Source organism: Elephas maximus, chromosome 15 (genome assembly GCF_024166365.1).
Source record: "Elephas maximus indicus isolate mEleMax1 chromosome 15, mEleMax1 primary haplotype, whole genome shotgun sequence".
Taxonomy (NCBI): domain Eukaryota; kingdom Metazoa; phylum Chordata; class Mammalia; order Proboscidea; family Elephantidae; genus Elephas; species Elephas maximus.
Window position 1 is genome coordinate 22,619,231 of NC_064833.1, and position 21,569 is coordinate 22,640,799.

The 21,569-nt window shown below is 41.6% G+C and overlaps 1 protein-coding gene across 1 annotated transcript in view; it reads right to left on the minus strand.

The window, feature by feature from the left end:
• DEPTOR (DEP domain containing MTOR interacting protein) overlaps positions 1–21,569 on the minus strand; it is a 137,116-nt gene that overhangs the window by 31,921 nt on the left and 83,626 nt on the right. Inside the window, exons 5-8 of the mRNA XM_049853495.1 lie at positions 14,406–14,591; positions 11,140–11,274; positions 4,673–4,743; positions 2,762–2,866 (exon numbers count right to left, since the gene is read on the minus strand). Of these exons, the coding sequence (XP_049709452.1) occupies positions 2,762–2,866; positions 4,673–4,743; positions 11,140–11,274; positions 14,406–14,591 (497 nt within the window). The remainder of the gene's footprint in view (positions 1–2,761; positions 2,867–4,672; positions 4,744–11,139; positions 11,275–14,405; positions 14,592–21,569) is intronic.

Here is a 21,569-nt window from a genome sequence, read left to right on the forward strand (position 1 = left end):
ATAGGACAGAATAGAACTGCCCCATAGGGTTTCCAAGGGGTGGCTGGTAGATTTAAATGGCTGACCTTTTGGTTAGCAGCCAACCTCTTAACCACTGTGCCACCAGGGCTCCTAAATGGCTTAGGCACAAGATTTCTCTACTCCAGTACAAAAAAGAGCTGGGGTAGTCCTTATCACTCTCTCAAAGTACATATCTATCTGGAATTCTTCCAGGCTCTCCAGAGAAGTAAATTTTAATGCAGGCCTTAAAGAAGATGAGGGTCTTCTCCAGTCATGGATTAAGAGTTCCATTTAAACCAGGGAAAAAGTTCTCCTCTTGGTCTGGGAAAATTTTGAAGTGTTAACAGGGGAAAAATGGCATCTAATCTCTTCAGTTTGGGGCCTGCCCGGTTCACATATGGGTGAGTTCACATCTTAAAACTTTTTGATCCCCATAAAAAGGTGAAATAAAAGACAGAGATACAGCAAACCCGAGAAACTTAGTTACTAGATAATCTCTATTACCGGCAAGTGAAGGAGTAAAATTGGCAGCCACAGTACAAATATGAAAAACCCACTGGATGAAGCAGCCAAAAAGGCCCAGATGCAGGGCTCTGTCCACATTAGAAATCAGGAGAAAACCAGGGGCCAGGACCTGAGGGGTGAGCCTGACGCTCAGTGCGGGGAGTGACAGCGAAGGCACTGAGGGCCCTTTATATCACGTTGTGTCTGCCACTACCATCAGAGACGCTAAAAGGAGGTGCCCTGGCTAGAATACTGGACAATTTCTACTGCCTGGGCCACGCAGGTCCATCAATGTGCAGGTAACATCAGCCGATCCTTTCCCAGGGCATCCTCCTGGAAGGTTCCCCAGGGAGCACTGGACAACCAAACACTAGTCCTGCAGGTTCCTAGACAAGGGGAGCCAGGGATGTGACGGGTTGCTGAAAATGAACCTCTATGATTGGGTTATACAAGTGGCTTTTATGTAAGGGAAATCTGGTAAAACAGGAAGTAATTTACCCAGTGTTTTAGATAAGAAAATAATGTACTAAATAATTTCAAATGAACACACACAGCTAAACATTATGGAAGAGCATGGAATTCAGGCATTTTCATTTAACCAACAAACAGTGCAATTGAAAAATACATATTTCACAGGCACATACGTATGTGTGTGTGTTTATGAGTGTGTGTTCATTCCAATGTACAGCTGGACCAAAATCATCTTCTTAGACAGTTAATAAGGGCTCCAACTTACAATCTTAATAAAGATCCCACTTGAATGTTTATATTAAAACCAAAACCCACTGCTGCTGAGTTGAGTCCAACTCATAGCGACCCTACAGGACGAGTAGACCTGCCCCATAGAGTTTCCAAGGATCGCCCGGCAGATTTGAACTGCCGACCTCTTGGTTAGTAGTCGTAGCACTTACCCACTAAGCCACCAGGGTTTCCAATGTTTATATTAAATAACAAAATTCTGTATTAAACAGGTTGTTTCCCTGCAGGATTGATTAGAACTGTTAATATGCTAATATGCTTTGTGACTTTCCAAGAGGGGGATGAAGTGTGTGGCCTAACTGCTTTAACCACAGAACCACAGGACAGGGTATTTCGCTGACCAGCATGCCATATAATACAGTTCTGGAGATGCTACTCTAATGAATTCTGTACTGCTCTACAACATGTGAAAATCACTGCAAACCTCTTGAGAAACTAAGAATATGAACTAGATGAAGTATTACTTCAGAAAATTTAGAAAAATGATTAGGTAACCCATGTATCAGGGTATATATACATCTTAAAGAGTTAATTTATCAATTGTCAATGCCTAAAACAGTTAAGCACGTTAATCAATGAAGGTGGGCTAAAATCAAGTTCACTGTACATTTGACTAAGCAAAATGAGGTCCTGGGCTGCAATGTAAATCCATTGCTTTCCCCAAAGGAAACAAGCTTTAAGTCCAAGCTTCATGTGAGAGACTGCCAAAAATAATTTAGACTAGGTACTTTACTGTGGAAATAAAATATGAAATCCTATCCACAGCCAAAAGTTCCATTAGAAAATAAAAAATTCAGTCTCGGCATGGATACAAATGCTCGCCCTTTATGGTCCCAGCCAACTTTCCTGCTCTGCGTTTCTTTGGTGCTGGGCCCATTGCAGTACAGAGGAGATAGAAAGGCATCTAACACAGACTGCCTTGGCCAACAAGGCTTCTGTAGCTTCTGCCGAGAACAGGACCCAGCCAGCCTATGCCTCGCCACTGTGAAGGAGGTGTTCAAAGCACTGTCAACTCAGGGGCAGAGCTGGCCTGTAATCATACTGGGGCTGGTTATCCACACTAGCAGTAAGCTGTGCTTTCTGCTGCCTTGAACCATTCTCTGCTGCCCACCTTTACCTTCTGATAGGTTAACACACTCAGCTGTTAATCAGAAGGCTGGAGGTTCAAGGCCACCCAGAAGTGCCTAGGAGGAAAAATCTGAATATATACTTCCAGAAAATCAGCCACTGAAAACCCCATGGAGCACACTTCTACACTAACTCACGTGAGGTCTCCATGAATCAGAATCAACTGGATGGCATCTTTCCTTTTTGTCTGTTAAAGGAGAGGGTGGACCCAGGGAAAGGTTAAGGCATTTCACAGAATCAGTAAAGAAAATAGTAGAAAAAGAGTACAAAATCACAGAGGTTTGGATCCTAAGCAAGAATCATGGCCATTTCGGCCTGAAAAACCCACAACAGATACAAAAGACAACAGGAAAACACCACCAATTAGTACCTTCATTCCTGCTGCGGCTGCAGGGCCGCTGGGGTCCACGGCTTGGATGTGGCATGGCTTACTTCCTCTGACCACAAAGCCCCAGCCAACCGCATCACCAACAATCTAGAGAGGAAAGCCACAATTAGGAACCTGCAGACAGTGCCTGGCAATCTGCCTGTCCTTTCAAGAGTGCGAAAGCCAGCCAAGGATTAAATGGGTGCTACGACATGTATCTTTTCTCTGTTTCATCTCTACCTTATCCAGGGAGTGGAACACTTTGCTTCTATCACAAACACAGTTGATACATGTTGGTATATCTCCGCAGAAAATGTGGTCAAAAAACCTACAACTGTTTGGCAGAAAGATGCTTCTTCTGCAAGGGCACAAAATAAATAACTGGCAGATTGCCTCTTTCTTAGGCTGCTATACAACTCAATCTCTAACTCAAATGGAAGGCTTAGAAAATCTTAAAAACATAGTTGAAATTTCTTTCCAGATCCAGTTTCTACACCGAGTTTGTTTTATTCCCCTGGGTCCAAAGGGTACATTCTTGATGATCTTGGTACGTCACTGAGGTCTAAAGTAACAATTTAAATTACTAATGGTGGGAAATATAAAGACTCTTGGCTATGTTGAAACACAGTTTTCTCTACAAAGAAATTAAATTGGAAAAGTACATGAAGTTCATATTTTACAAATAGACTTTTATCCAAAAGTTGTTTGAAGCTGGAGAATACATTTTCCTATAGAATCATTATTAGGACTGTCAGTTATGTTCCCTGGGCATCAACCAGACATGTCTTTAATCCACATCCCAATTGAAATACAGATGAAATGCATTCACCATCAATTATTGGCAATGCCATTTAAATTAAAAACCAGAAATGTAATCCACTGCCTCTCGAACGCTGGTGGTTGAGGAATAGCGAGAAGCAAATGAAAAATCTTGTGAAAATTGTTAAGAAGACTTTTAGGTACTTCAGTAACTTTAGGGTTTGCTGTTATTAGTCGACTATACCTCATTTCACTTCCACATGTATAGTTTTCCTTTTTCCCTGATACAGACATATTACCGGTGCCTTTCTGATATTGGCCACCTATGATCACAGTGGGGTTTCTGACTTCCAAATGCAAAAAGCGAATGTGCCCAAGGGCAGGACCTGGGCCTGTCTTGCTCTGATTCCTTAGTGATGAGGAACTTGAAGTGGCCCTTTGACAAATGTTTGTAGTATGATTGAGTGTAGAGAGACATTTCTATAAGGTAATGGAACTAAAGTTAGAAGACTGAAGGAAAGGAGAGAATAGTTTTAAAGAGGGTAGGATTGCAGGTATGAGGAGACTGAATAAAAGGGCCAGCAGGAAGGGAGGTGGGTAAGAAACGTTGATTCTGCTTGAAGAGAACCAGTAGAGCTGATGAGAGTTGGAGAGAAGGCCGAAAAGCCTCCAAAAAGGTGTAAGGTAGTCAGAAGCTGCTTACAGGGCAGGTGTTTGTAACTCAAAGCATGGTAGCATTGTTGAAAGCACCATTCCTTATTTTAGGACAATTTATTCAAGGCCTCCTTTAACATCTTAAATTATTTTTAGAATTAACTAATTCAGCAAGAATTAAAATATTTCATTAAGATCAGTAATTACATTAGAATAACAGCAAAATGGAAAATTTTTAATGAAAGGACACATCAAAAAGCATTTAAAATGCAGTATCGATAATTTATCGATAATAAAGGACATGACGTCTTAATCTTTAATAAGTGCAATTAAGATTTTAGTGCCTAAGTGTCAAGAAAGTCTACTCTTATAATTGTGTTAAAAACCAAAAGACAACGAAGAAAGAATTTTTAAGTCAATTCATAAGCTACACAATGACATGTCCATGTGGCACAGAAAAGCAAGCAACACAGGAAAAAAAAACAAATGGTAAGGGCCTACCGTGAATGTCTTCCTTGCATATGGAGCCCCGGGAGTTAGGAGTTCCTCAGAAGTGACAGGTCTCTTTAACACTGTGAGACAGACACAATGTCAAGGAATAAACACTTCTGAATCCTTCCTTCATTTATTCATTCAGCAGGTATTTACTGAATGCCTTATATGTGACCGTCTGTAAACAACACTGGCAAAGACCTCTGCCTCACAGAACTTACACTCTAGCTGACACAGACAGAACCAAAAACGAAATCCATTGCTGTCGAGTCGATACCAATTCATAGTGACCTGATAGGACAGAGTAGAACTGCCCCCCAGAGTTTCCAAGGAGCGCCTGGTGGATTTGAAGTGCTGACCTTTTGGTTAGTGGCTGTAGTTCTTAACCACTACACTACCTGGGAAAGAGACAGAAGGTATCAGCAAACATAAAAAGCTCTAACTCTAACTTAGGGAGCTTTGGGAAAAGAAGAAACAGAGCAGGGTAAGGGAAACAAGAGTGCCAGGGGGAAGGGATGAGTTGAAAGTCTTCTCAGAGGCCATGTCTTCTAATTCTCATATTTCTTTCTTTTAACTCCCGACATGCACTTATAGATGTCAAAGTTAGGAGAGAGTCTAATTCTAGTGGGTCTGACAGCCATATTTCAAGAGCTAACCCCACACAACCAACCTGCCCCAACCTACTGTATACATGCCACACACCAAGGCTTCACATGTGTCCACAGCAATGCCAAGGACTGTATGTTCACACTTGAGTAATAATACTAGTAAAATTTTCTGAGTACTCCACATGTGCTAGGCACTATGCTAGTGTTGAAATATATTATCTCATTTAATGCTCACAAGAACCAATGAGTTAGATTCATCATTATCCTCATTTTGTGAGTAAGAAAACAGACACATAGAAAATAAAACAGATTGTGTCCAAGGTCCTGGGGCTAATGTGTAGCAGAATCAAGATTCAAACCCAGGCGTTTGATGTCAGATTCCACATTCTCACCCACAGAGGAGAAACAGTGCCACACTGGCCCTCATGTGTTACGCTATCTCTGTAAGGAGAAAAAAGGGCTAAGGCATTGCAGGAGGCAGTGGTGTGGATGGCCTACATGGACGGCCTTCCTGACTATTTTAATAAGCACCCTCCCAGTTAATGGCAACCGAGTGCTTCTTGTTGAGGTGACAGGTGGCTGGGATTATCATTTTTGCTTTCAGAAAGCTCACAAAAGTGAAAATGGAATCATGTTCCCTAAACAAAAGGGAGTTGGTCAAATAGCAAGAGGAGGACATAGCTTCTCAGCAGACAGACAGGCGGTAAGAGAAGTGGTCAGTGTTTGCGGGCTGAGACTTTTATATTCCCTGTTAGACAACTCCGTCCCCACCCCCCGAAACCCTCAAGGGATAGTCCAAGAATTTAGACAGAAAAATCACACTGTACTGCAGTTATGTGGCAACAATAAAAAAAAAAAAAAACAATACTGATCATTTATTTTATTAGATTTTTCTCTCTTAGTTATATTAAAAAATGTAGAAACTCTGAGGCCCAGGAAGTGATTTTTTTTGCTTTCTCTTTTTACAACTTTGGTAACTTCTTTGCTTATCATAACTAAACTGATAATAGTATATGGTGATACCTGTAGCATTTTCCCATCTGGCTATGAGAATTTACATACATAATACTACAAATAATAGTTCCGTGTATATATGAAGTTTAATTTTGAACTGTGTTACTATGAAGTCCCGATTATCTGCTTGAGAAAACAAAAAATCACAGATGAGACTACTGGGTCATGGGAACATTTTATTAGTGGAGGAAGAAGCTGGCCAGAATGAGTAGGTGGTGGGACTTAAAGCCACAATTCAATCCTGACAGCTCTGGTCCTCAAAGACCCAAGAAAGGCAACGAGACTTTTCTGCCTACATGTCAGTAAGTTTTTCCCTTTGATCCAAAGGCCAAGGGAAAAGAGGAAATAATACTAACACATGGAACATGGGTATGTCATTCATTTAAGTAATTAACATTTTGTTCATATTCTACTATCATATGCAATCAAAAACATATAAATGCCTCTAGCACATCTGTCCCCTTTCTGAAACTGAGATCTATCTGAGCTTAAAATATCTTAATCATAAAAATAAAATTCTTCCTTCCTCATTTTACTTTATTGGCAATGCCCCATTAGTTAATAAACTCAGTAATGCATGGATGCTCAGTGGCTTTTCAGCCAGAGTCGGAGTGGAAGGCAGTTCTTCTTTCCCTTGAAGATGACAACTTTCTTCCTGGAGCTAACCCTTGAGCAGGTGGTAAAGAAAATGTTAGATCATGAAAAAGAGCTACCTGCCTAGATAATGGCATTTGATAACAGTTTTTCCTTTAAGCAAGCACTTGGAACAACATCATTAGCCCTTATTTTCACTAACTCATATATTTTTTTTCTCCAAAGAGATAGTGGGCTTTTAGAGAGAAGGGGTTGTGGCTTCTCATCTTTGTATCGCTAATGTCTGGTGAGGAGGAAACAGCATAAACAAGTTAAAGTCTCTTCCCTAGAGGTGCTAAACTGTCCTGGAGGCAGGGAGAACACTGAACAAATGCAGAAGTAAATTAATGGTATGATTGATAAGTGGCCTAGAGGACAAGGAAGCAGGACAATGAGGAACAGTTTGCGCCAGGAAGTTGTGGGTATCTTTCTTTTAATATGAAGGAGTCAGGGAGAGAACCACTGGTAAAGTGACACGTAAGCAGACACATGAAGGAAGTGAAGACGTAAACCATGTGGCTACTAAGGGGACTATTACAAGCAAATGTAAAGGCCCTGAGGTAGAAGCTTGATTGACACGTTCAAGGAATGACAAAGAAGGTGCAGGGCTAGAGGAAAATGAATGAGTAGAAGACGTGGTAAGAAAGGCAGGGAGGGGTCAGATCAGGCAAGGCCATGTAGGTAGTAGTAAGAACTTTGGCCTTTACTCTGAGACAAGAAATCACTGAAGGATGTTGCACAAAGGAGGGACAAACCATAATGTTTTAAAGTAGTATTCAGGGTACTGTATGGAAGCTAGGTTGTATGTGTTGCAAAGCAGAAACAGAGGCAGGAAGCAGGCTATTAAAATAATCTAGGTGAGAGATGATGATGGCTCAGACCAGGGTGGCAGCAGAGAAGGTGGTGAGAAGTAGTCAAGTCTGGATATACACTGAAGGGAAAATGGCCATGATTTGTTGATGACGGATGGATGTGGGCGTGAGAAAAACAGAGAAGTCAAAGGTGACTCCACGTTTTTTGACCTAATTAACTAGAAGAATGGATTTACTGTTAACCGAGATGGGACAGGCTAAGGGAGTGGAAGTTTGAAGTATGAAGAGATAAGGAATTTGCCTTTAGAAATGTTACTTTTGAGATGCCTCTTAACCCTCAAGTAGGGATGTCAAGAATGTAACTTTACATACTTGTTTGGAGTTGAGAAATCCAAGCTAGAGATAGACATTGGGGTTAATGGTTTATGAGTGGTATTTAATGCCTTGACATTAGATGGGATTACTTAGGTCATGAGTATACACAGAGAGGAAGAAGATCAAGGAGGATTTCACTAGGGGGAAAGGTGGAGTTCCTATGTGAGAGTGATGAAAAAGAATTCACAAAGGAGACTGAGAAGGAACAGCCAGTAAGGTGAGAACCAAGAGAGGGTGGTGTGCCAGGCAGAATTCTAAGATCTCAGTGACCATGCCTTTGTATAACCCCTTCCTTTGAGTCTTGCCATGGACTGAATTGTGCACCCCAAAATATCTGTTAACTTGGGTAGGTCATGATTCCTGGTATTGTATGATTGTCTGCCATTTTATCATCTGATGTGATTTCCCTGTGTATTGTAAATCCTATCACTATGATATAATAAGATGAATTAGCAGCAGTTATATTGATGAGGTCTACAAGATTAGTGTCTTAAGTCAAGCTCTTTTGAGATATAAAAGACAGAAGGGAGCAGAGAGACATGGGGGACCTCATACCACCAAGAAAGCAGTGTCAGCAGCAGAGCTTGCCCTTTGGACCTGAGGTTCCTAGCTTAGATGCTCCCAGACCAAGGGAAGACTGATGCATCACAAGGACCTCACTCCAGAGCTGAAAGAGAGAGAAAGACTTCCCCTGGAGCTGGCACCCTAAATTCAGACTTCTAGCCTACTAGACTGAAAGAGAATAAACTTCGCTTTGTTAATGCCATCAACTTCCAGTATTCCTGTTAAAGCAATATTAAATGACCAAGACAAGTCTGGACAAGATTTGCATTTAGTCAATAGATTATGGCAAAGGTGATGGGGTAATCACTCCCTTAATGAGATCATACTATATTGCAAAGAAGAAGACATTTTGCAGATCTATTAAGGTCCCCAATCAGCTGACTTTAAGTTAATCAAAAGGGAGGTTGTCTAGGTCTTACCTAATCAGGTAAGTCCTTGAGAAGAAGGTGTAGCGATTAGAAACTCTAAGAAGCAGAGACCTTCTATATCCCTCACTGGCTATAAGGAAATGAATACTGCCAACAACCCCAGGGACCTTGGAAGCAGATCCTTCCCTAGCTGAGCTTCCAGATGAGAATGCAGCCTGGCCAGCACCTGGACTGCAGCCAGATGAGACCCTCAGCAGACGATCCAGCTATGCCATGTCTGGATTCTAACCCACAGAAACTGTGAGACAATAAGTACGTGTTACTTGAAGCTGTTACACATGTGGTTATTTGTTATGCAGCAATAGAATACCAGTACAAGTGTCTTGGAAGCCAAATCAAGGAGTGATAAACTGCTGCTTGGTCGAGTAAAATAGAGACTAAGAATTGCTATATTTAACATTGTGGAAGTCAATTGAGAGCATTTCCTTTAAGGTTATATTTATTTCAAGAAGTTTTCAAAGAAAGGAAGTATAAAAACAGAAGAAGGTGGAGGCTAAAAGAGGGGTATTTCAGGATGGAAATATTACTCTATGCTTGTATGCTGACAAACATGATCCAGCTAAAAGAAAAATTGACGGTATAAGAGAAAGAGGAAGATTAGGATCAAATGCACTTAGGCAAGGCATGGATGGTTCATCCACAGTAAGGAAGGAAGGTGGGGTATATGAATATACAGGCTGGTAGAATAAGAGATATGGGTGTGAGCTTGTAGATGTTCTCTTTAGATTCTCTGTAATTTCTCAATTAAATAGGAAGATCTTTAGCTAAGAGGGAGAGGAGCAGACTAAACGAGAAAAAAAAAAAAAAAAAGAGGAGGATAAAATAGTCATCTAGGAGAATGGAAGAATAAATGAACCAGGAAAAGTAGAGGGACTGCCAGGCAGCACTAATGACCCACTTGAAATCAAAGTGAGGCCAGCAGGCCCGGTATAACTGTGTGAGTACACAGAGAGTTGGAAAAGAGCTGGATTCACCCAGGTTCTAATGTTTGCAAGTGAGTAAGATAAAGGATAGCAACAAGCATAAAAACGATCACGAGGATGGTGCAGGATCTGCCAGTGTTTCATTCTGTTGTACGTAGGATCGCTACAAGTCGGAACCAACTTGATGACACCTAACAATGACAACAAGATAAAGGAGCGGGGCAGGGCCAAGGAAGGGGAGGGTGTTTTCAAGGCAATAACTATAATGATAGACCATACAGTCTAATCCCAGGCAGGAGAGCAGTGAGGACAGGAGGTGGGTAAGGGATAGTCAAAAGCGGGTGGTATTGTAGATTACAGGTTCCTGTGGATTGAAGAACTGTATCGGGTCAGGGAAAGATTGTTTTTGTGTACAAGTTCATCAACAGTCTTTGTGCCTAATTTTTTTTCTGGGATGTAAAGGCCATGGAGGTTTATGAGTTGCTCTTGAGATGGCAAAGCTCCAAACGTCAACTCCAGGAATAGTCTAAGTTGCCCAGATCCAGGCTTCTTCATTGGAGGAGTTGAAACCCAACAGACCTCTGTATTTTATTACAGTCTGGGGACGTGCTAGTCTCCTGCAGCAGTGGACACTGTTATGTATTGCCCAAAACCTCCTTCAGGGCTGAGGTACTCCTTCTCCCAGCTTCTGGGAGTATTCATGAAAGACAGGCCCTCACTTTTTCTTTTTGGGAATTCTCTCTTTGAAGGGCTGCCTCACCCAAGGTCATGCCCTCCTCCCAGGGGCAGCCCATATTCAACGATTGGTCAGCATGGGGGTATAAAGCCTGGCCCCTCACGTCAACTGAGGGCAACTCTGAAGAGCCATCTCAGCTCCAGAGTTTCCCCTGATATCAGCTGTGGTGTTCACTGAGCCTACATTGCAGCCCAGTTTCTCCCTCTGACCAATCCTACTTCTTTCCCTTTCATTCCACAGGTGTTAATCCCAGGAGGCTGCCCTAATGCCACCCTCTAGTACTAGCCCTGCACACTAGTCTCCGTCTCAGAATCTGCTTTGCAGGGAACCCAGCCTGCATATCTGCCCAAGAAGCCACAGCCACAGTCAGGAGCAGGACTCACCAGACTTGGGGTTGCAGAGCACCGGGGGGCTGCTGCTGAGCGTGGGGCTGCTGCTAAAGTAGCCACTGCTGCCACAGCTGCTCATGCTGCTCCTCCTCGCTGCAGACACGACCTTGATCTCCTTGCTGGGGCTGACTGTGGGGCCGGAGAACACACACGGTCACTGCGCGCGGTGGGCGCGGGCCCCTGAAACACAAGTGCCTTCAGCTGCAAAGCACGGTGCGGCGTGACACAATCACCGGGAAAAGCACACGGGCCTTGGAGTCAGAAAAGCCAGGATGTAAGCCGTAGCCCTGCCACGTACTAACAGCGCAACCTGGGGCCATTCCCTTCTTATCCCTGAGCCTCGATTTTCCTATCTGTAAGGTGGGAATAACGCTACCTCAAGGACTGGTGCTAGGAGTGGACTAGATAATGTATGTGAAAATCTCCAGCTGCATGAAGTATTATTTCAAGAAGTACCCACCCCAGGCTGAGCAGTCCCAGCTAGGATGTAATTTAAGTGCTGGCCATACGCTTAATGAATTAACAGTGTTAATAAATGCCTCTTGAGTTCATATTAATCCATTAATTACCCAGAGCCATCAGGGGGAAAAAAAACCAAACCCACTGCCATTGAGTCAATTTCGACTCATAGAGACCCTGTAGGACAGAGCGGAACTGTGCCATAGGGTTTCCAAAGTTGTAATCTTTACAGAAGCAGATCAGTACATCTTTCTCCCAGGGATCAGCTAGTGGGTTCGAACCCTCAAACTTCTGGTTAGCAGCTGAGTGCTTAACCACTGCACCACTGTGACTCCAGAGCCATGGAAGCAGCAGCTTAGAACACAGCACACACATTTATGCTTTGAAAGTGCACATGAAGCAGCATCTCAATTATCTGATCTAGTTCTCTCTGCCATGGAGCAGGCTGGCTCTCAACAGGGGAAGAGGGCAACGTGCATGACCAAACAGAAGAAGCCACGGAAGGTACTCTGCCCAAGGCCTGGCACGTGGGAAGCACACAATAAATGTTAGCTTTTAGGGTGGCCATGATTACTACATCTTCTCCATCATCAACACTTGTTCAGGTCTACTGAGCCCACCTAAGACACCTGCAAGCCTTTGTGCCAATGAAAAAGTGAATCGTTTGTCTACATTTGCGAAAGACAGCGATCTTAAGGAGACGCACAACTGGGGTGTCCTTTCAGGCCTATCTGGGTTGACCTCAGAACACAGACTTAGGCTCCTGACTCTCAGTGTGCTTCCGCTTTCCCAGAGCAGCTCTTGGTCCATTTTCTCCTCCAGCCTAGATGTGTCTGAGGAACCTGAGATGTAAGGCATTGAGGAGGAGGCAATATAGTACATGCATTACGGTAAGACAGACCTGGTCTACCACTTTTTAACTGTGTGAGTGAGCCACTCAATTGCTCATGCCAAAGTTTCTTCACCTATATAATAGGGGTAATAAATGTTCCTCCTTTTAGGGTTAATGAGGTAATTAAATGAGAAAATCTGTGCACCCAAGTGTGGCACAATGCCTGGGACACAGAAAGTTCTCAGTACATATGGCTGTAACTGTTCTCACTGTCACCTCCTGTTCATAACCAAGACATCACACTTTCATTTTGTCCTGGGTTTAGTTCTCAGGTTAAGCCCAGTACTTCCAAACCTTAAGCCAGCCAATTCCTTGAGGAAATGCCACATTTTCAGGAGAGTTAAAGGTACCTCATCCTCTTAAGCAGAATGACATTTACTTCAACCTTTTCTGGCTGAATGGGGTTATCTTTGTGAACATCAACCACCGTCATTTGTCAGGGATAACTGTAACTGTGAGACGGTTTGACCTTTCATGTAATGTCCCAAGCCATTGTGCTTCATGAGCTCCTGTGCCTGTTTTTCATAGTTTTTCTTTGTTCTGTATCACTGTGGGAAAGGCTTGTTGTTGGATTGATAATCAGTTGTTCTTTCATTTGTTGCCAATGTATTGTTGTTGTTAGGTGTCAGAGTCGATTTTGACATTTATCTACCTCATGTAATAGAGTAGAACTGCCCCATAGAGTTTTCTAGGCTGTAATCTTTTACATTTGCATTGGGCAAATCTGCTGCAACAGACTTCTTTAAAGTGTTAAAAAGCAAAGATGTCATTTTGAGGACTAAGGTGCACCTGATCCAGGCCATGGTATTTTTAATCGCCTCGTATGCATGCAAAAAGCTGGACAATGAATAAGGAAGAATATTGAATATACCATGGGCAGCCAGAAGAATGAACAAATTTGTCTTGGAAGAAGCGCAGCCAGAATGCTCCTTAGATACAAAGATGGTGAGACTTTATCTCATGTACTTTGCACATGTTATCAGGAGGGACCAGTCACTAGAGAAGAACATCATGCTTGGTAAAATAGCGGGTCAGAGAAAGAGAAAAAGACCCTCAACGAGATGGACTGACACAGTGCCTGTAACAATGGACTCAAGTATAGCAACAACTATCAGGATGGTGCAGGACTTGGGCAGTGTTTCTTTCTGTTCGACACAGGGTCACTATGAGTCGGAACCGAATCAGTGGCACCTTACAACAACAACAATCTTTTACAGAAGCAGATCACCAGGTCTTTCTTTTGTGGAGTCACTAGGTGGGTTTGAACCACTAACCTTTCACTCAGCAACCAAGTGCTTAAACACTGTGCCACCAGGGCTGGTGTATATGCCCCCAAAACAAAACAAAACCAAGCCATTAACTCAATTCCAATTCATAGTGACCCTTAGGACAGAGCAGAACTGCCTCACAGGGTTTCCAAAGCTATAAATGTTTGCGAAAGCAGATTGCCACATCTTTATCCCACGGAGTGGCTGGCGGGTTAGCAGCCAAGTGCTTTAACCACTGTACTACTGCGGCTTCTTGTATATGCCCCCAGAAATTCTTTATTCATCCTTAAAATATCCTGTAAAATATATAATGTCTCAAAGACATAACGTAGAAAACTGGTTAATTAATGACACGTAACAATTGTTTGTAAGTTAAAATTAAATAAGCTCTGAGTGAAAGCATGGAAGATTCTACTATAATTCAAGCACATAATTGAGAAAACAAACAACAACACACACAAAAAAAACAGACTCCATGGTATCTAAGTATGCTGCCCAGGGACAACTTGCTTTTTGGCATATTTCTTGGCTATACATATTAAAATTTGCTAGAGAATAGAATTTTAAAAAGATTGAGTTACTACCTTACTAGTTATCCAAAGATGAAAGAATGTGGTCAAACCACAGAACTGACAACATACCTGACATAAAACTGGTAGATTTTCGGTTGTCATGGCTCTGCTTCCTCAAGCAGAATGGACTGTCATGAGTTTCCTGCGGGGAGGGAGATTTTTCATTCAGCAGCTCCATCAGTCTTCGCCTCCGACGGAAATTCATTCTGAACTGGTAGAGAAGATTGCTGTCCACGAATGGGTGCTTGTTGGACACTGGGGAGAAGAAACGGCGGATAAGGGCTGTCTGGCATCCTGGCCACTGAACACTGCAGCCAGAAGACTCAAGCCAACAGGGGTAAAAGTCTCAAGAAAGAGTTTAGTTCTATAGATGCCACAGGAGTCCACACATGGTCCCAAATTCTTTCCATGTGTCATGAACTTTTAAGATTAGCTAACCAATTCCTCTGGGAAACATTCCCTGAATCTCACCACAACCTGAGTTACACTCTTACTGGGATTATTCCAGGCCATGGTTTACCTCCGCCAGAACACTTGAAGTATTCCTCTACTCCTCTGTCTTTTCCACTAAACTCTAGGTTCTTTGGGGGCAGTGATTGCATTTTTATTTACCTGTGTATCCAACATGACTCATACAACGCTGATCTCCTAGTAGGACTTCAATTTGTTTTTAGCTTTTTATTTTGAAGTAATTATAGACTCAGAGAAAGTCACAAAAATACGATAGAGAGGTCCTGTGTACCCTTCACCCAGCTTCCCCCAACAGTAACATTTCCCACAAATAACTACGGTATAATATCAAACCAGGAAATTGACATTGTTATAATCTTCAGACCTTACGCAGATTTCACCAGTTTTTATATGCACTCATTGTGTGTGTGTGTGTGCACGCACAGTTCTACACAATTTTATCACATGCATAGATTCGCGTGACCAGCACTGCAATTAAGACACAGAATTATTCCATCATGACAAAGGAATTCCCTCTTGCTTCCTCTTTATAGTCACACTCACTCCCTTTCCCCTCAATCCCTAACCCCCAGAAACCACTAATCTGTTCTCTATCTCTATAACTTAATCATTTTGAGAATCTTGTATACATGGAATCATACAGTATGTAACCATTTGATATTGATATTTAATGATTAGTCACTAAGGAAAATCTAAGCTTCAGGTCATCATAACCATGCCAGACTGTCAATTCAAAATCAATAATAACAATAGCTAATCCTCATAAGCATTTTCTATAAGTCCAGTACTATTATAAGTGCTTAATATGTAGCTACTGTTACTTTCTTCCCCATTTTTTAAGAGGAAACAGAGGCCCAGAGATATTAGTAAGTCACCCAAAGAAGACACAGTAAATGGTTGTGGTGGAAACGGTGTCTGCCTCCAGAGTCCACGTTTCAAACCACAACTCTCTTCTGTCTCTATGAGAAACAATTCCTGAGCTTGTTTAGGTTCTCACAAAGAATTGAAAAAATGTAACATAGAAGTGCTAATGTATGGAAACACAAATTAAATTCACCATGAGATGCCATTTCATACCCACCTGATCACTAAAATAAAAAAGAGTGACAATACCAAATGTTGGTGAGGATATGGAGGAACTGGAACTCCTGGTAGAAACACAAAACGAACAGTAAAACTGTGTAGGAGAACTGTTTGGAAGGATCTTGTAAAGTTAAACACATATATACTGGATGGTGCAGCAATTCTACTCCCAGGAATTTACCCAAGACAAATGAAACACATGTCCACAAGAATGTTCACTGCAACCTTATTCATAATAGCCCAAAATGGGGTATAACAAATGTCCATCAACACATAAATGGATAAATAAATTGTGATATATTTATACAAAAGAATACTGCTTATTGCTAAAAAGGGTTGAACTGCTGATATATGAATACCAAAAGTATTAAGCTAAGTGATGGTAAAACCAGATAGAAGTTTTTTTTTTTTTAAGATTCATTCTTGGAAATTTGTTTTTGGATTATGAATTCAAAATTCTGTGAACTATGAAAATAATCTAGTATAACCCATTAAGAACCATATTAATTCCACGGCACTGGGTTTTATCAATAATTCTAACTGGCTTAATAGCTTCCTTGGTACTTCACAAACAGCATACATAACATCCCTTCCAGGTCAACACCAGCAAATGCAATCTAGGTAGTAACTGTGTTTATGGTTCATATTTGCTAGTGAATTAACTCTTCTGGTTACATGAGTATCAGAGTCCCAGAAAGGTGGGTCCGTATTAAGAGCATGCCACTGCCAGTGTTTAACCTAATAATTCATACGGGTGTTTCACAGTCTTTAAATGACAATAAACTATTCCCTTTGGCCAAATGAATGATCTTGGCCACAAAAACAACACTAAATCCAGTGGTGGTTCTGCATGTGCTTAGTAGATAATCCATTCGTGGATTCAGGAGATGCACACCAAATGCAATCTGGACCAATAACACTTTGAGGTGATATATACAAACAATGGCTCTCTTGTGGATTGCCAAATTCCTGCAGAAATTTACTATCGCTATATTCTATACTAAAATTTTCTTGATTACTTATTTATTCCTAACAACATTTTCTGAGCTTGTATGATTTTTAAAAATCCTGAAGTTGACTGTGACAACAGTAAATCTTAAATTATAACCTGCAAATATATAGCTTCTGTATGTTTATTAACACCTCCTGTTTCCTTTTTGCACAGTGAATCACATGAAACCTGAACTCGTCTACAAATAAATCCACAAAAGCAATCTGAATCCAAACAAATTTCATAATAGATAAAAGTGCTTGAAAAGTATTTTTAATTAAAGTGCAAATTTGACTACCAACTTAATCATTTGTATCATCAGGTTTAATTAGCACCCAGAGTTTAATTCAACCTCTTTTCTTTACCAGTGTCACACACTGTCCTAGCTAACTATATACCTGCCACCCCTGTACCACCTACAGCTAAAAGGGTAAATAAACCATCTAAGATTAGATAAAACGGTTAAATGTAAACAATGCTTTCTCATCACATTCTCTCCCTAGTAGGGCAGATGATTTTAAAAGCAGCCAAAACAAGGGAAACGAGGAAGGGATGAGATGTTAGGCTCTAAGTGTTAAGCATAATGCCTAACAAATTGTAAGAACTCCTATGTTATTATTGTATAAGCACACTGTCCTAGCTAACTATATACCTGCCACCCCGTACCACCTATAGCTAAAACGGTAAATAAACCATCTAAGATTAGATAAGTTGTTGTTTTTAATCATTATTATCATTAACTTGGAGCCCTGGTGGTACACTGGTTAAGTGATATGGCTGCTAACCAAAAGGTCAGCAGTTCAAATCCACCAGCCACTCCTTGGAAACACTATGGGGTAGTTCTACTCCGTCTTCTAGGGTCGTTTATGGGTTGGAATCAACTCAACAGCAACAGGTTTATCGTTAACATAGTATGATTTTGCCCTGATATATTGTCATTTGCCTTATGTGACAATTCAATTTTATGAGACATTACATTTAACATCCCACTTCCATTTTCAAGGACTGACATGGATCTTACATGCCACAAGAGCAACTAAGCTCTGTGAACGGAGGGCAGCCATATGTCCATCCTCCCAGCTGTGTGACAGGCACTGGTGGAGCCAAGTTCTCTCAGAAAAGGGAAGTGGCAACTGCATGTATAATTGCATGTCCAGCCTGCACTGTTTTCCCTGAGTGGTTCTGCCTTTGCAGTTCTTTTCTCATTAAAAGTTTAATGGCATGAACATTGAGTTCCATGTGTTTGCTTGCTTTGTACGTGAAGCCTTACATGTAATCTACGTGATTACAGCTCCAAAGCTGAAGGAGGACAGGCAGACAGCAACACAACAGTGTCAGTACATCGCACGTGACAGCCATTCATTCACCCAACAAACTGAATACCTGGTAAGTGTCATGCACTGTCCAAAGTATCTGCCTTAGCATTGTGATTGGAATAGGACACCTCCTTCTGCTCACCCTATGTCCTAGTTACCTAGTACTGCTGTAACAGAAACAGCACAAGTAGATGGCTTTAACAAAGAGAAATTTATTTTCTCACTGTTTAGGAGGCTAGAAGTCCGAATTCAGGTCACCAGCTCTAAGGGAAGGCTTTCTCTCTCTGTTGGCTCACAGTTTAGGAGGAAGGTCCTTGTTTCCTTTTAGCATCTGTGTGCCTGGCATTCTTTGGAGATCTCCGTGTATCTTGGCATCAATCTTCCCCTGGGTGTAGGAGCTTTTCAGCGCAGGGACCCCAGGTCCAAAGGACACACTCCGCTCCTAGCTCTTCTTTCTTGGTGGCAGGAGGTCCCTCTCTCTCTTTTTCTCTTTCTGTCAGCTCTGGGGAAAGATCCTTGTATCAATCTTCCTCTAGGTGTAAGAGCTTCGCAGTGCAGGGACCCCTGGTCTCCAAAGGACATGCTCTGCTCCCAGCTCTTCTTTCTTGGTGGTAGGAGGACCCTCCCTTTCTGCTAGCTTCTCTTTCCTTTTAGCTCTTGTAAGATAAAAGGTGATGCAGGCCACACCCCAAGGGAACTCCACGGGTTATGACCTGAGCAAGGATGTTATATCCCACCCTAATCCTCATTAACATGACTTAAACCTGGCTTATTAACATAACATACAGTTCGCTCCCAAATGGGATCATAACCACAGGCATAGAGGCTAAGATCTCTGACACATCACAAAATGGAGAAAAACCACGCAATACCAGGAATTAGCCAAGTTAACACATATTTCTGGGGACACGATTCAATCCATTACACCCAGGATAATATTTCAAGTTCATCAACACCAAAGATTGCTATGAGAGACACAGTTTCATATGAGAACAAAACAATTAAGTCAGATTTTATTGAAAACTCTCTAATGCTAAGTAACTTTTAGAAAATAATGTTGTAGAATGAAGAGCATGGGTTTTAGAGTCAGACAACGTAGATTTTGAGCCTAGCTCTGCCACCTTTATGAGATGCGTAACTTGGGCAAGTAACTAAACAATGGAAGCCTCAGGGTTTTTTGTTTGTTTTTATAGTTTTCTTTTGCATGATATCTATGTGTGTGCCTGATCCAAGCCATGGTGTTTTCAATCACCTCATATGCATGTGAAAACTGGACAATGAATAAGGAGGACCAAAGAAGAATTGATGCCTTTGAATTATCGTGCTGGTGAAAAATACTGAATATACAATGGACTGCCAGAAGAATAAACAATCTCTCTTGGAAGAAGTATAGCCAGAATGCTAACATACTTTGGGCATATTATCAGAAGGGACCAGTCTCTGGAGAGGTATCATGCTTGGTAAAATCGAGGGTCAGTGAAAAAGAGGAAGACCCTCAAAGAGATGGACTGACACAGTGGCTACGACAATGGGCTCAAACATAGCAATGATCATAGGGATGGTGCAGGACCCGGCAGTGTTTCTTTCTGTTGTTCATAGGGTCACTATGGGTCAGAATCAGTTCGACAGCATTTAATAACACCTACGTGAAGAAGAAATAGGATAATTTAAGTAAGAGATTTGAAATGGGATCTGAAATATTGTTGTTATTAGTTGTTATTGAGTCAGTTCTGACTCACGGCAACCCCATGTGTGCAGAGTAGAGCTGCTCCAAGGGGTTTTCAAGGCTGTGAAAGAAGCAGATTGCCAGGCCTGTCCTAGGAGGCACCTCTGGATGGGTTTGAACTACCAAGCTTTTGGCTACTGTTGAGTGCTTAACCATTTGCATCACTCAGGGACTCTTTGGATATATAGTGGGTAGAAACAAATGTTTTAAAAGCGTCCTTCATCTCAGACTTCTAAAGGTTCACTTTAGCCTTTGTTCACTGAAGCGCCTGCACAGTAACCACTTCCTCAGTCCTTTCCACCCTTCCTTCAAAAACCACTTTGCTCTTCTCCCATGAGCAGTTCTGTTCACCTTTTTACCCATAAAAAATATGAACTCTTAACCAGCTGATCCAGATCTAGTTTAGCAAGTATCCCACTGGAAGACATATACATCTCATAAGTCAAACAAGAAATAAGGGAGTGAATTAGACACAATAAGTTTTGGGAAGTAACTAGATTAAGAAAGTCAAAAATTTCTTTTTATAGCCACCAATTATGTAAATAGAGTCCGAAGAAATAACAATGACTAAATGCCATAGAGTTCATATTCGAGAGAAAAAGTTGATTCTCTCTATACTTTAACACGACAAACAAAACAAAAAACAAACCCACTGTCAAGCTGATTCCGACTCACAGCCACCCTATAGGACAGAGTAGAACTGCCCCAAAGAGTTTCCAAGGAGCGCCTGGCAGATTTGAACTGCCGACCTCTTGGTTAGCAGCCATAGCACTTAAGCACTATGCCACCAGGGTTCCTGTCAGCGTGACAGTCTCCATAAAAACCAGAAACCAGTTGCCACCAAGTCACCGCTGACTCATGGCGACCCCACGTGTGTCAGAGTAGAACTGTGCTCTGTAGAATTTTCAGTAGCTGATCTTTCTTAAGTAGGTTATCAGGTCTTTCTTTTGAGGACAGTCCCCATACTAAATATAAAAATAACTTGCTACATAAGCAGCTCAATCTCTGTTAAACACAGAAAAAATAATCCATAATCTGGAAGAAAAATTACAGAGAAGGAAAGAAAAATCAAGGAGGAGTACAGTTCACTGGTCTCTATGTCTTGAAGTTGTTCCAGTTCTTCACTTTTCAGCTCCGAACGCTGCAGGGCCTTCGTGTTGTAGTAAGGTTGTGACGTACATAGCTTGATACGGCTTTGCTCCTTGAAAACAGTAGTCTTGAATAAATAGGAAGAAAATTAAAAGAAACAGCATCCAATGCCTACATTCAGAATCTAACATTCTACTTGTGGTCTTGCCAACAGCTGTAATTGAAAAACTCGATGATTTTTTATTTACCCAGTTTAAGATTTCTGAGAATTTCCAAGCCTTCCTTTTCGATTTGGTAAAATTCTTCAGAGGCTTGGCTTGGCTTAACATTAAACAGGACATAAACTAGGAGGAAAAGCAGACCAAGCCAGAAAGCTGAAGCAATGTAAATACAAGAGGACCTTCTTGCTTAAGAAAGTAGGGGCTCTAGAAGCACAAAAACACACTACGATGTTAAAATTTGGCAGAAGTAAAACAGATCCGTATTCATTGTCCACCTTAACTTTTCAGAAAGCATAAGGGAAATATCATGTAGCCTGCCAAAGGAATAAAATGACA